This window comes from Mobula birostris, chromosome 6 (assembly GCF_030028105.1).
Source record: "Mobula birostris isolate sMobBir1 chromosome 6, sMobBir1.hap1, whole genome shotgun sequence".
Lineage (NCBI taxonomy): Eukaryota > Metazoa > Chordata > Chondrichthyes > Myliobatiformes > Myliobatidae > Mobula > Mobula birostris.
The window spans coordinates 104,149,091-104,165,232 of NC_092375.1; the positions used below are offsets into that span (position 1 = coordinate 104,149,091).

The 16,142-nt window shown below is 46.0% G+C and overlaps 1 protein-coding gene across 1 annotated transcript in view; it reads right to left on the bottom strand.

The window, feature by feature from the left end:
- Positions 1–1,235: 1,235 nt before the first annotated feature.
- LOC140199856 (cytochrome P450 27C1-like) overlaps positions 1,236–16,142 on the bottom strand; it is a 50,153-nt gene continuing 35,246 nt past the window's right edge. The window contains exons 5-9 of the mRNA XM_072262361.1: positions 14,950–15,113; positions 13,442–13,608; positions 9,820–9,898; positions 8,975–9,178; positions 1,236–1,352 (exon numbers count right to left, since the gene is read on the bottom strand). Of these exons, the coding sequence (XP_072118462.1) occupies positions 1,236–1,352; positions 8,975–9,178; positions 9,820–9,898; positions 13,442–13,608; positions 14,950–15,113 (731 nt within the window). The remainder of the gene's footprint in view (positions 1,353–8,974; positions 9,179–9,819; positions 9,899–13,441; positions 13,609–14,949; positions 15,114–16,142) is intronic.

The window sequence follows — 16,142 nt, forward strand, 5'->3', positions numbered from 1 at the left end:
CTCCAAGATGCCAGTCACCCTCACCAGTAAATCTTTGAAACGTGGGAGGAAACCAGAGCTTCCACAGAAAACTCAGGCAGTTGAAAGGAGAACTTACAAACAACGGCAGGATTTGAACAGCTTGCTGGCACTGTACAGTGATACGCTGACCGCTACCACCTCCCCCAATCCACACAGATGCGTCTTGACCTGCTGATTTTCTCCAGCACAGACTTACTGCTGCTTCCTCCCTGCAGTGACTGTTTTAAGGACGAGGGACAAAGATACAATTTGATGCAAAGAGGAATTTCTTTTATACTAGTTACCTGGGACTCTGGAAGTAAACACTCAGGGATTTCCAAAGGGAACTGATCAGGTATTTTATTTTTTTTTAGGGATACAGCATGGTCCTTCCAACCCAATGAGCTCACACCACCCAGTTACACCTGTGTGACCAATTAACAAAAACCTTTTGGATGTGGGAGGAAATGGGAGCACCCAGACAAAACCCACACCGTCACGGGGAGAGCATATAAACAACTTACAAGCAGTGGCCGGAATTGATCCAGGTCACCAGCACTGAGGATGAGAGGGAAAGAGCAACAACAGGACTGAATAGCTTGTTCCACAACTTGGGCATGGAGTGAGTTCATGACCTCTTTCTGTGCACTAAAGATCTTACGAAAGGGCAGGAGGTCATTACACGCTGAGAACTCATGCTCTCAATATTACTCACTGTGATTCTTTTTTCTTTTCGTATTTGTACAATTTGTGGTCTTTTGCACAATGGTTGCTTTTCCATCTTTGTGTGTATTTTTACATTGATTCTGCCGTATTTCTTTGTTCTACTGTGAATGCCCGCAAGAAAATGAACCTCTGGGTCATATAGAATGAGATATACCTACTTTGATAATGAATTTACTTTGAAATCTTAGAATCTTTGATTAGAGCTTACAGGGACAGTGACCAAAGATGACGTTTTATTCTGTGACTCTTCTTCGACGGGTTAAAATTATTCTCAGCTCAGCCAGTTCACCAGAAGGTGACTCATAACACTGGCCAATCGCTGATCTATGGAACGGGTTAAGTTAAACAAAGCTGAACTGAATAAAGTCTTACACCATGCCTCATATGGATAAGTTGCCTTGCAAACCATGAGCATTATGAAGCAAATCCATCCACAGCACTTATCAATGGTTTCTGAGGGGGTCCGGTCTATGTCACACCGATCAGTGACCTTTAACCTTTGCTGTCCACTACTTCCGGTCCACAAATTTGAGGTGTATGGGTTTGCTAGGAGACAGTAAGCCACGGGTCTTGGCTAGGACAGTGCCTGTGTTGGGAGCCACTTGGATCTCAAACGTTTGCAGGAGCTGAAAAGATAAAGTTTGAATAGATTCAGATTAACAGTAACAAAATACATTTACGTCGTGCCTTTATCAGTCATAAAGCACTGCAGTATAGAAATAGTTCCATCTGGTCTATGTCAAGCTGTTATTCTACCTGCACCTGGATGTAGCCTCCATTCCCTCCTATCAACATACCGACCCAAACTTCTTAAATGCTGAAATTGAACTGGCATCCACTATCAGCTCCTTTCATACTCTCACTACCCTCTGAGTGAAGAAGATCCCTCATGTTTCCTTTATATATTTCACCTTTCACCTTTAACTCATGACCTCTAGTTTCCAGTTTCAGTCAACCTCAGTGGTAAAGCCAGCCTGAATAAGACCTATCCATACCCCTCTTAACTTTGCATACCTCAAATTTCTTTCGCCAGAGGGTGGCGAATCTGCGCAATTCATTGCCATAGATGGCTGCGAAGGACAAGTCAGTGGACATATTTAAAGCAGAAGTTGATATGGTCTTGATGTATCAGGGTGTCAAAGGTTATGGGGAGAAGTCATGGCAGTGTGCCTCAGGGATCTGTACTGGTCCAATGTTATTTGTCATATACATTAATGATCTGGATGATGGGGTGGTAAATTGGATTAGTTAGTATGCAGATGATACTAAGATAGGTGGAGTTGTGGATAATGAAGTAGGTTTTCAAAGCTTGCAGAGAGATTTAGGCCAGTTAGAAGAGTGGGCTGAAAAATGGCAGATGGAGTTTAATGCTGAAAAATGTGAGCTGCTACATTTTGATAGGACTAATCAAAATAGGACATACATGGTAAATGGTGGGGCATTGAAGAATGCAGTAGAACAGAGGGATCTAGGAATAATGGTGCATAGTTTCCTGAAGGTGGAATCTCATGTGGATAGGGTGGTGAAGAAAGCTTTTGGTAGGCTGGCCTTTATTAATCAGAGCATTGAGTATAGGAGTTAAGATGTAATGTTGAAATTGTATAAGGCATTGGTGAGGCCAAATTTGGAGTATTGTGTACAGTTCTGGTCACCGAATTATAGGAAAGATGTCAACAAAATTGAGAGAGTACAGAGGAGATTTACTAAAATGTTACCTGGGTTTCATCTCCTAAGTTACAGAGAAAGGTTGAACAAGTTAGGTCTTTATTCTTTGGAGCGTAGAAGGTTGAGGGGGGACTTGATAGAGGTATTTAAAATTATGAGGGGGATTGATAGAGTTGACGTGGATAGGCTTTTTCCATTGAGAGTGGGGGAGATTCAAACAAGAGGACATGAGTTGAGAGTTAAAGGGCAAAAGTTTAGGGGTAACATGAGGGGGAACTTCTTTACTCAGAGAGTAGTAGCTGTGTGGAACGAGCTTCCAGCAGAAGTGGTTGAGGCAGGTTCGATGTTGTCATTTAAAGTTAAATTGGATAGATATATGGACAGGAAAGGAATGGAGGGTTATGGGCTGAGTGCAGTTCGGTGGGACTAGGTGACAGTAAGAGTTCGGCATGGACTAGAAAGGCCGAGATGGCCTGTTTCCGTGCTGTAATTGTTATATGGTTATATATGGTTAAGTCAGGAGAATGGGGCTGAGAGGGATCATAAATCAGCCATGATAGAATGGCATAGCAAACTTGACGGGCTGAATGGCCTGAATCTGCTCCCCTGTCTTATGGTCTAAATATTTTTTACCTTTCACCCCTTTACCTATGACCTGCAGTTCTCATCTTGCCCAACCTCAGTGGAAAAAGCCTGCTTGTATTTGCCCTATCCATACACCTCATAATCTGTGCATCTCCACTAAATCTCCCCTTTTCTCTTACACTCCACTGAGTAAAGTTCAAACTGACTCAACCTTTCCATATGACGTTAAAATATTAAGGTGATGCTAGGCTTCATTAATAGGGGGATTGAGTTCAAGAGTGGAGAGGTCATGTTGCAACTCTACAAATCTCTGGTGAGACCACACTTGTGTTCAGTTCTGGTCACCTCATCATAGGAAGGATGTGGAAGCTATGGAGAGGATGCAGAGATTTACCAGGATGTTGCCTGGATTGGAAAACAAGTCTTATGAGGCAAGGTTAGCAGAACTGGGACTTTTCTCTTTGGAGCGTAGAAGGATGAGAGGGGACTTGATAGAGGTCTACAAGATTATGAGAGGCAAAGATAGGGTGGATAGCCAGTACCTGTTTCCCAGGGCACGAACGGCAAACACCAGAGGGCATATGTACAAAGTTAAGGGAGGGAAGCCTAGGGGAGACATCAGGGGTAAGTTTTTTTACACAGAGGGTTGTGGGTGTCTGGAATGATTTGCCAGGGATGGTGGTGGAGGCTAAAACATTAGGGGTATTTACGAGCCTCATTGTCAGGCACATGGATGAAAGAAAAATAGACGGTTACCGGGTAGTGTGGGTTTCGTACTTTTTTTAAGGAATATATGGGTCAGCACAACATCAAGGGCCGAAGGGCCTGTACTGTGCCGTAGTATTCTAGTGTCTGGTGAAAACATTCTGCAGTGCATCAGAAAAGCCATGAGTGACACTGAGCCGTGGGTATCCGAGGCAGGCGTATGAACAAAGGGAGTATGGACTCTGGTAAGTTAAGCTTGGGAAAGGAATTCCAGAACTTAGACCTCGGTAGCCAGTGTCATGGGAAACGCAGGGACTAAAGACCAGAGGGCAAAGTTGGAGAAGTGCAGGGATTTTAGTACATGGGGTCCAGAGATTGAATACAAAACTGGCCACATTTTCGAGGACAGGGGATTGTGATGGAGGGGTGTTATTCTGGCTGGAGGTCTATGATCAGGTGGTGTTCTGCTGGGACACCTGTTGTGAATGACATTTGGACAGAAATGTAGATGTGCAGACGCCATGAAAATCTGCAGAGTTATGGATTATAGAACCAAGAGCATAGAATACGGGTAGCACTGTAGCACAGTGGATAGGGAAACACTGTTACAGTGTCAGCGACCTGGGCTCCACTCCCACCGCTGCCTGTAAAGAGTTTGTACGCTCTCCCTGTGTCTGCGTGGGTTTCCTCACACCTCCCAGAGACAGTCAGTTAATTAGTCACGTTGGTGAAACTGGGCCGTGTGAGCCTGGTTCCACATTGTAGCTCAAAATGCATCGAACAAACATGAGAACAGGACAGTACAGCACACAGCAGGCCCTTCGGCCCACAATACTGGGCTGACCTTTCAACCTACTCTAAGATCAATCTCAACATTCCCTCCTACACAGCCTCCACTTTTCTTTCATCCATGTGCCTATCTAAGAGTTTTTTAAATGACCCTAACATATCTTCCTCTATCACCACCGCTGGTAGCGTGCTCCACACACCCACCACTCCCTGTGTCTAGAGAACTTACCTCTGATATCACCCCCGCCTACACTTTTCTCCAATCACCCTAAAAATATGCCCCTGCTACCTTTATCACATCACCTTACACCCTTCCCTCCAGCAAGAAAAGCTCATACTCGCTTAAGCTATCCTCATAAGATATGCTCCCTGATCTGGGCAGCATCCTGGTAAGCCTCCTCTAAAGGCTGAGTGTGTGGTCTGGTAGCACAGCAGTCAGTGTAATGCTTTACGGTGCACTGTCTGTAAGACCAGAGTTCAATTCTCACCACTATTTGTAAGAAGTTTGTACTCTCTCTCCATGACCATGTGGGTTTCCTCTGGGTGCTCTGGTTTCCTCTGAAGATGTACAGTCCCATTATGATGAGTGAGCTGTGGGCCTGCTGCACTGGGGACACTTATGGATTGCATCCAGTACATCTTCGTACAATGAGGGTCATTGACACAAATGAGATATTTCACTGTATGTTTCAATATTCCATGTACACGTGACAAATAAAGCTCACCTTTATGATCTTTCTTTAAGGATACAGCAGTGTACAGATCAGTTGGAAACATGGGTGGAGAAATGGCAGAGGAGTATAACGTGGGTAAATGTGAGATGCTGTAAGTCAAAGGTGAGAGAAAAGTATTCAGTAAATGCCAGGGCAGTGAGGAACACTGATGTGCACAGGGAAACTCGAAAACGTTCACTTCTACATTGTACCATAGTGAGCATTCAGACTGGCCGCAGCACCATCTGCTATTGGTGGGGGAGGTGCTACTGCACAGGATCAAAATAAACTGCAGACAGCTGTAAACTCAGTCAGCTCCATCATGGGTACTAGCCCCCATAGTATCCAAGACATCTTCAAGGAGCGATGCCTGAGAAAGGTGGCATCCATCACCCAGGACATGCCCTCTTCTCATTGTTACCTTCTGGAGCGAGGTACAGGAGCCTGAAGACACACACTCACTGATTCAGAAACAGCCGCTTCCCCTCTGCCATCCGATTTCTGAATGAACATTGAACCCATGAACACTGCCTCACTACTATTTTTTCACTATTTGTGTCTTTGCACTATTTATTTTAATGTAACTTTTAACATACATATATACTTACTATAAATCAGTTCTTCTTTTCTGTATTTCTCATGTATTGATCGTACTGCTGCCACAAAGTTAAATTGCACGACATATGCCAGAGATATTAAACCTGATTCTGATCTGGGGATGCAAGTCCATTGCTCATTGAAAGCGGTGCACAAAAGCACAGCAGTACACTGTACTTGTCACATTGGCCAGGGCATTAATGATAAAAGTTGGCCTGTTTTGTAGCAGCTGTATAAAATGTTCGACCCAGGGGCCAATGTCACACCATCCTTCAGGATACTGACATCTTTAACCTCTTGCTTCGGCAGTCTGAAGTACCTACTTGCCTAAAGTAGACTTCAATCATACCAGCGCCCAAGATGAGAATGCTGACTTGCCTCAATGACTATTGTCCAAGAGCACTTACATTAACTGTGATGCAGAGCTTTGAGAAGCTCACTCACTCACCTCATACTGAACAGATTCTACAACCTATGGACTCAATTTCAAGGACCCTACAACTCATGGTCTCAGTATTATTTATTTATTTATTAATTATCATTATTAGCTTTTTTTATTTGCAGTTTTTCTTTTGCACATTGTCAGTCTTTGTGTGTAGTTTCTCACTGACTCTATTGTATTCCTATGTTCTACTGTGAATGCCTGCAAGAAAATGAATCTCCAGGTGGCATATGGTGACATTTAGTACTTTGATAATAACTTTAGCTGGGCTGCATTTCAAGAACTCTCTTGTGTTCTGATACAGGAAGGATGTGAAGACATTGCAGAGTGTGCAAAAGAGTCTCAACAGGATGTTCCCAGGTTAGAGAGTGTTAGTTCTAAGGAAAGAAAGAGTTTAGCTTTATTTGTCACATGTATATCAAATCAGAGTGAAACCTGTCCTTTGTATCAACAATGAACACAGCCCAAATATAAGCTAGGGGCAGCCCACAAGTCTTGCCACGCTTCCGGTCAACGTAACGTGAACACAACTCACCATCTTCCGGTAAGATGGCGATGTGCTTGGTCACAGCAGTCTCTCTGGGTTCAACAAACGGTGCAAATATTTATCTTCAATGTTTTGTTGTGCGATCACAAGACCTTGTTGGACATTGGTAATATAAAATCCTGAAAGTCAGGTTCATTGGTGAGACCGACCGTGGAAAAGCGGCATGGTCTTGGGTTATTGCAGGGATCAAGCCTTCAGGCCTTCAGACAGCCACTCAGGGAGGCAGCCTGCCTGTTACACACCATTACAGCCTGATACAGACACCCAGGGAGGCGGTGTGGGAGAGATTAGAGGCACAGCAGGAGTGCTGGAATCGGTGCTGGGTTGGGCCTGGCTTGGTCCATCCGTGTTGCTCTCTGGTGTTCAAGCTGACTCACCTGTATCTGTTGGTATGGAACTGCTGTGCTTGTTCTTGCAGAAACAAAGATCCAGGACGACATCGATCATCAGGGACTTGTGCCAGTATTTTTTATGACTATATATGCTGTGTGGGACTGTGTGAATGGCACTTTGCATGTAGGCCCCAGAGGAACACAGTTCTGTTTAGCTTTATACACGTGTATGGCTGAATGACAACTGAATTTGAAAGCCACATGGTCACGGGGAGAACCTACAAACTCCTGAAAGACAGTGGCAGGACTGGAGTTCAAACGCAGGCGTTTAAAGTGACACACTGACTATCATGCTACTGTACTGCCCCACTGGGCACCCAGACACTGACACACCAAGGATAAAATGGATCAGCTGGACTGTTTTCTCCTAACGTCACAGCTCAGTATGACAAACATCCTGCCCAAGACTATGAGAAATTTCAGAGAGTTTTGAATGTTGTCCAATCTATCACACAAACTGTGTTTCCTTCCACTGACTATCTACACTTCCTGCTGCTCAGGAAAGCAGCCAACATCATCAAGGTCACACCACCCACCCTGGTCAGTTCCCCCAAACTGGACTTTCCCCCACCCTGGTCATTCCCCCACACCCTGGTCATTTCCCCCCACCCTGGCCAATGTCCCCCCCCCTTGGCCATTCCCCCCACCACCCTGATCAGTTCCCTCCACCCACCGGAGCATGAGAGTAGGAACCACGAAGGGACCTCTCAAACACCGGAGAATAGACTCTAACCTGATCTTCCACCCTATCTCCAGGTGCCCCTCGCACTTGTCTGCCTTCGCCCACGATGTTGTGCCAACTCTATTATCTACCTTAAGGTCAATCCATCCTCGGGGCAGCCCGACACAGAACACAGAACATGTGTAGAACAGTACAGGCCCTTCAGTCCACAATGTTGTGCTCTCCTTTTAACCATTCCAAGATCAGTCTAACCTTTCCCACCCATGTAGCCCTGCATTTTTCTATCAACTATCATCACATTTAACGGCAATGCAGGCTCAAAGGACCAAATCACCTTCTCCTCTTACCTTGTAGCAATACATGACTGACAAATAGGACATTTTGCAATAGAATACATAAAGTACCAAAATTTCAATATTCAACCTATGATAAATGGTTTTCATTTCCTTTTTCTCAAAGAACATAGGAGAGTGCTGCACAGTCCAGGCCCTTCAGCCTGCGATGTCATGCTGGCCTTTTAACTTACTCCAAGTTCAGTCTAACCCTTCCTTCCCACACAACCCTCCATTTTCTATCACCTCTGTGCCTGTCAAAGGGTCTCTTAAATGTTCCTTGTGTATCTGCCTCTCCCACCACCCTTGGCAGCGCTCCACACACCCACCGCTCTGTCAAAGTCACCTCTCGTTGTCCTTTGTTCCAAAGAGAAAAGCCTGAGCTCACTCAACCTGTTGTCATAAGACACGCTCTCTAATCCAGGCATCATCAGTTTACTTTGTACTACCTCAATGTACTTGGATCCTTGTACGGTTCTCAAGCGACATGAGCTTTTCACTGCATCTTGGTACACGTGGCAAAAAGAACCAACGATGCTGGTATGGGAAGCAAGTGACAGCCCACGTCCATGATCAGGAAGACCTGCCAGTGACAGTGACAGACCACATCCGTGATCAGGAAAACCTGCCAGTGACAGTGACAGTCCACATCCGTGATCAGGAAAACCTGCCAGTGAAACAGTGACAGACCACATCCGTGATCAGGAAAACCTGCCAGTGACAGTGACAGCCCAAATCCGTTATCAGGGTGACTTGTCAGTGACAGTGACAGCCCACGTCCGTGATCAGGGAGACCTGCCTGTGTAATTGCAAGCTGGATTTGCAGCTCTGCGATCCTGCGCCCCACGCAGCTCCTCACTCCATAACCGAATGGGATGGCTGCAAAGTTATCCACCCTGTCCGTGTTGGCCTTCCGCAGCCAACGCTGGGGCAGGAACTCTCCCGGACTGTTGAAAACCTCACCATCGTGTGATGTGGAATAGTGGCAGAGAGCAAGCTGGGTCTGTGGGTGCAGAGAGAGAGAGAGAGAGAGGGTGGGGGGGGGAAATGAGGTCAAGATTCAGGATTTAAATTTATCACAGGTACATCAGATTTACAGAAATGCATCATTTGCGTTAACACAACTGAAAGTGTGCTGTGGGCAGCCTGTAAATGTCGCCCCCTTCTGGTGCTGACATAGCATACCCACAATGCTCAGCAAAGCAATGCAGAACACAACAAACAACTGGACAACAGCAAAACAAGTCCCTTACCTCCCCCCCACACTCCCCTATCCATACACACGGACAGTCCCCCAACCCTGGGACAGATCTCCAAACTTTGGGCATTGGGCTTCAACTTCCTCAGTCCACGAATCATCTCAGACTCCTTTCTCATCACTCCCTTGTCAGACTCATTTTATTTATCACACGCACATTGAAACATTCAGTGAAATGAGTCTTTTGACCAACACATATAGGGATGCACGGCAAGTGTCACCACTCATTTTGGCGCCAACATAGCATGCCCAAATGCTCGGTAGAGCAATACAGAAAGAGCAAACAACAACAGAAAAACAAGTCCCATTCCTGCCAGCCACACCCCTCCTCCCAGCCAGCAGAGAGAATAATCGGTTTTGTTTGGAAAAGTAAATAAAGATCTCACTCCGCTTGGGATGAAATATCCTCCAACAACCATGTCCTCTTGGGTGATTCGACCATTTCCAGGGAGAACAGGAAACATCCTGTTTGGGAGGACAAGAAGGAATTTTATGTTTAAGTCATTTGGGTTTACAATTTAAGATTCCAAGCTAGTCAAAGGTTGACTTAAACTAGGGCCTCTGTTGGGTGAGGTACCTGTAGAGCAACCAGATTGTAGGTAAATGGGTAAATTGGTTTGCGAGTGTTAGATGTACCAACATACAGTGAAAACCTTTTGTTTTACATGCAGTTGATACAAATCATTCCATTAAGGGCATTGGGAGAAACTATGGAATGAAGACCATAAGACATAGGAACAGAATAAGGCCATTCAGCCCATTGAGTCTTCTCCGCAATTCCATCATGGCTGAATTATTATCCCTTTCAACCCTATTCTCCTGCCTTCTTCCTGTAACCTTAGACATGCTGATTAATTAAGAACCTATCAACCAATGAAGGTTCATAGTTAAAGAGAAAGTGCAGATCAAACAGACAGTAAGGTGCAAGGCTGTAACAAGGTACATTGTGAGGTGAAGAATCCATTTTATTGTACTAGATACCATTTAGTAGTCTTATAAGAGTAGGGTACACGCTGTCCTTCAGCCTGGTGGTAGGAACTTTAAGGATTTTATATCTTCTGCCTAATTGGAGGAGGAGAAGAGAGAATATCCAGGATGGGTAGAGTCTTTGATTATATTGGCTGCTTTCTGAGGCAGTAGGAAGTACAGACAGAATCCATGGAGCGAAGTTGCTTTCCGTGATGTGCCGAGCTATGTCTCTAACTCTCTGTAGTTTCTTACAATCTCCAACAGAGCAACTGCCAGACCAAACCATGATGCATTTGAATAGGATGCTTCCTACTGGTAAGGGTCAAAGGGAACATGTCAAAATTCTTAAGCCTCCTGAGGATGTAAAGGCACTGGCGAACTTTCTTGGTCATGGTTAAACCTGGACAGGCTATTGGTGATGTAAGCTCCTAGACACAGCTCTGTAGAGAATTCTAGACACGGGCCCGTAGAGGATCGCGGACACGGGCCCGTAGAGGATCGCGGACACGGGCCCGTAGAGGATCGTACACATGGCTCTGTAGAGAATCGCAGACATGGGTCTGCAGAGAATCGCAGACATGGTTCTGTAGAGAATCGTAGACATGGTTCTGTAGAGAATCGTAGACACGGTTCTGTAGAGAATTGTACACACGGTTCCATAGAGGATCGTAGACATGGTTCTGCAGAGAATCGTAGACACCGTTCTGTAGAGAATCGTAGACATGGTTCTGCAGAGAATCGTAGACACGGTTCCATAGAGGATCGTAGACATGGTTTTGCAGAGAATCGTAGACACCGTTCTGTAGAGAATCGTAGACATGGTTCTGCAGAGAATCGTAGACACGGTTCCATAGAGGATCGTAGACATGGTTCTGCAGAGAATCGTAGACACGGTTCTGTAGAGAATTGTACACATGGCTCTGTAGAGAATTGTACACATGGCTCTGTAGAGAATCATAGACATGCTTCTGTAGAGAATTGTACACATGGTTCCGTAGAGGATCGTAGATACGGTTCACTAAAGAATTGTAGACATGGTTCTGTAGAGAATCGTAAACACGGTTCTGTTTGAGACCACACAAAACAATAGAGAACTGTAGACACAGTTCAGCATATCATGGAAAGTTCCAATTTAAGATGGCGCTGGTGAAGATCAGCAACTATTTTTCACTGGCAAACAAAGGAAACATCTAAATACTTTCTCAGCAACATTTTTTTCTGATAAAGAATCACTACAAACAATAACTCTGAGTTTCAATCTATTTAGCACTGGGCTGAATTGGAAAGTTCAGGTACAAGCTGAATTGCTGCAGTGGGGTCTACGTCCCAGAGCATATCGTTGTGACAGAACCCAACGTCTGGTCACCTCAGCAGATGAAAAGCTCAGGGTGTCAGGGTGGAGATGAGGGACGGTCTGGTTCAGCTCACTGCTCTGCAATTTAAGCACCTCAGCAGATGAAAAGCTCAGGGTGTCAGGGTGGAGATGAGGGACGGTCTGGTTCAGCTCACTGCTCTGCAATTTAAGCACCTCAGCAGATGAAAAGCTCAGGGTGTCAGGGTGGAGATGAGGGACGGTCTGGTTCAGCTCACTGCTCTGCAATTTAAGCACCTCAGCAGATGAAAAGGTCAGGGTGTCAGGGTGGAGATGAGGGACGGTCTGGTTCAGCTCACTGCTCTGCAATTTAAGCACCTCAGCAGATGAAAAGGTCAGGGTGTCAGGGTGGAGATGAGGGACGGTCTGGTTCAGCTCACTGCTCTGCAATGTTTTCTTGGCTCTGCCTGAACTGAGGCTATAGCTTGGTGTCTGTGCACTTCAGTTCTGAACGCTACTTGCTTGCTTTTATTGTTTTTTTCTCTCTGCACATTGGGTGTTTGACAGTTCTGTTTGATGGATTATTTTGGGTTTCTTTTTTTGCGGCTGCCTGTAAGGAGAAGAATCTGAAAGCTGTATAATGTATACATAGTTGGATTATAAATGATCTTTGAACCCAGCCTCCACTCCATGGACCCTGCCTCAGGGAAGCAGCCAGCAAGATCAAAGACACCACCCACCACAGACATTCTGACTTCTCCCCCCACCCACCCACTGAAAGATACAAAAGCCTGAAAGCACGTACCCCCAGGCCCAAGGACCGAATCTTCTTCACTGAGCAATCCCTAGCACAGTGAGGTAGGCTCTTGATCTTGTCTACCTGTACAGCCCTTCATTACACTCTGTGCTGCAGCCTGCTATCGTTTTACCTTGCCCTTCCTCAGTGCACCATATCTCAGTACACGTGCGGTGTGGGGTGAGAAAGGGAGGGAAGGGGGTTGCATTAGAATGGGAGAAGAGTAGCCAATGCACGTCGGAGAAATGAAACCACTGTGCCACTGACTGGGGTTTGATTCCTGCCGCTGTCTGTAAGGAGGTTGTACGCTCTCCCCGTTACCTCTGGGTGCTCTGGTTTCCTCCCACGTTCCTCACACACATAGGTTAGTAAGTTGTGGCAATGCTACATTGGTACCAGAAGCAGGGGCAGCACCTGCGGGCTGTTCCCAGCACGGTCCTTGGACTGTTGACGCAAACCATGCATTTCACCAAGTGTTTTGATGAACATGAGGTAAATAAAGCCAACCTTTAATTTTTACTCAAATGCACATGTTTCTTTGGGTAAAGTAATGACTCTCCCAGTCCCTGCTGAAACAGCTTAATCCCTGCAGCCCCTCCACCACCAGTGAGGAATAAAACCACAAGAAAGGGAGGTTAGAGAGATTGTGACAAGTACATAGACATACAGCGAAATGCATCATGGTCATCGATGACTAACACCGTCTGAGGATTACTTTGGGGGAAGCCTGCTGGTGTCGCCAACATAGCAGGCCCACAGCTAACCCTAATCCCAACCCGTGTTTGTTTAGGAATGTGGGAGGAAACCCACTCGGTCACGGGGAGAACATAGAAGTCCTTACAGGCAGCAGCTGGAATTGAACGCTGGTTTGTGATTGCAGGCTGTAAAGAGATAGGTTGACTGCTATGCTGCCACAAAGTGAAGGTTTTACCTTAGTGTTTCCTTAAGGACACAGCGGACCAGAGGCAATTTGGACAGGTCCTGGACTGTTGGAGTCATATCCTGTCCCAGGTTCCGGAGGATTTCTTCAGACACCGATCTCTGGATGGCCGGATAGCTGGCCAGTAAATATGTGCACCACGACAAAGTAAAGGAAGTCTGCAGGGAACAACCACACAACAACAAGACACAAGACAGGACAGCAGTGTTTCTCTCCTTTCTACCTCCATCGGTATGGACGGTAATTAGAGATTTAGAGATAAAGGCCTTTCTGCCCAACGAGCCCCTGCCACCCAAATTGGACTCTTGCGACCAATTAGCCTACCAACTCACAGGTCCTTGGGTTGTGGGAGGAGACCAGAGCACTGGGAGGAAACCCACATGGCCACATCTCCTTATAAACAGTGGCAGGAATTGAAGCCGGGTCACTGGTGCTATAAGCCATTAAGCTAAATGCTACACCGTGCATGTGACAATATATACCAGGCTCAATGACAACTTCTATCCCACTGTTACCAGACTCTTGTATGATAAGATGCATTCTTGGCCTCACAATCTACTATATTATGATCTTGCACTTTATCATTTACCTGCAGTGCAATTTTTTGATATCTTTTACACTTAATTCTGCAATGTTTTTATTTTGCCTTGCTCTTGCTCAATGTACATGATTTGATCTGTATAGACAGTATGCAAGACCATCTTTGCACTGTACTTTGGCACGTGTGACAATAATAAACTGATTTACCAAGCTGGTTTCCTCCAGTGCTTTAAGGATTAGCTTTATTTGTCACATGTATATCGAACCAGCAAAATGTGAACTGCCTCGTTTGTGTCAACGCCCAGCGCAGTCCAAATCTGTGTTGCCACGCTTCTGGTGCCAACACAGCATGCCCACAACTTACGAACCATACACCTTTGGAAGATGGGAAGAACCTGGAGCACCTAGAGACATCCCACGTGGTTACTGAGAGAGCACTGTCCTTACAGACAGCGAAGGAAACTGAACCCCGATGGTGGCTGCAGTAAAGCGTTATGTTAATCGCTACACTAACTGTGCTGGCTTTGTGTGGGTTGCTACTGTGTTACTCTACATCATCACAGTAAGATTTCCTCCTTTGTGTCTTTATAAGACTCTGTAAGGTGGCACTTGCTGATGGTAAAAGCAGTTTAGCATTCCCTGTATATATTTAGAGACACAGCAGGGAAGAGGCCTCCCTGGCTGAATGAGCCAAGCTGGTCAGCAACCCACTGACTGAACCCTGGCCTAATCACAGGACAATTTATAATGACCAATTGGCCTACTAACTGGTTTGTCTTTGGACTGTGGGAGGAAACTAGAGCACCCAGAGGAAACCCACGCGGTCACCATACAAGCTCCTCACAGACCACACTGGAATTGAACACCTCCAACTGCAATAGCATCACGCTAACCGCTACGCTACCGCGGCACTGTGGATGTAACAGGCGCTACACAAAGCAAGGCCTGCTCAGACTTACTGTATCTACGCCCGCCAGCAGCAGCTCAGTCATGTTGGCGTAGATCTCCTCCAGCGTCATCTCCTGACTGACCAGTAGCTGGGTCAGCAGTCCACCCTGGACCTCCTCTCCCTGTTTCAGCTCTCGTGCAATCTCAGCCAGCTTTCTATTAACGTGGATCTCACCTGGTTAGATGTGACGGGGAGGTTGGAAAAGAGGCAGTCAACATAAGACCATAAAACATAGGAGCAGAATTAGGCCACTCGGCCCATCGAGTCTGCTCGCCATTCCATCATGTTTGATTTTACTATCCCTCTCAACTCCAAACTCCTGCCTTCACACTGTAACCTTTGAACCCCCACTAATAAAGAACATATCAATCTCCACTTTAAGTATACCCAATAACTTGACGTTCACCGCTCGTTGTGGCAATGAATTCCTCTGGCTAAAAAAATTCCTCCTCATCTCTGTTTTAAAGGGTCATCCTTCTACTCTGAGGCTGTGCCCTCTGGTCCTGGACTTCCCCACTATAGGAAACATCCTCTGCATGTTTACTCTATCTCGGCCTTTCAATATGCAGTAAGTTTCAATGAGATCCCCCCCCTCATTTTTCTAAATTCCAGCAAGTACAGGTCCAGAGCCATCTAATCCTTGCCGTGTCTTCACCATCCCCTCTGACCTACCCCTCCTTGAAGCTCTGTTTTGGCCTCAGCAAGTGTTTTACCTTTGTCTCCCTTTGGCCGTACCTCAGCGAGTTCTAGGCCTGCCACAATGCTGAGGTCACCTTCTGTCACCTCTGTCTCCGAGCCCACTTCTTTGGCAAGAATTCCACACACTATGCTGATGACTCCTTCTCTCATCTTGAATCCTCCTCCTCTTCTTGGACACACTGCCCAGGTTCTCTGCCTGCTGTGTATCTTTTCACCTCAAATTACCGACAAGACATCAACCAACCTCAGCACCCCTCTCTCCTCCCCGAACCTTACTCCCTCTGAACGTACTGCCCTCCACTCTCTCTGCACCAATCCCAACTTCACAGTCAAACTCACAGACAAAGAGGGTGCTGGAGTAAAGAGTGGACACTTCAGGACTGGAAAGGAAGGGGGAAGATGGCAGAATGAAAAGTTGGGGGGAGGGGAGGTGATAGATGGGTGGGAAAGGTCAGGGTCTGGAGAGGAAGGAATCTGATAGGAGAGGAGAGTGGACAATAGGAG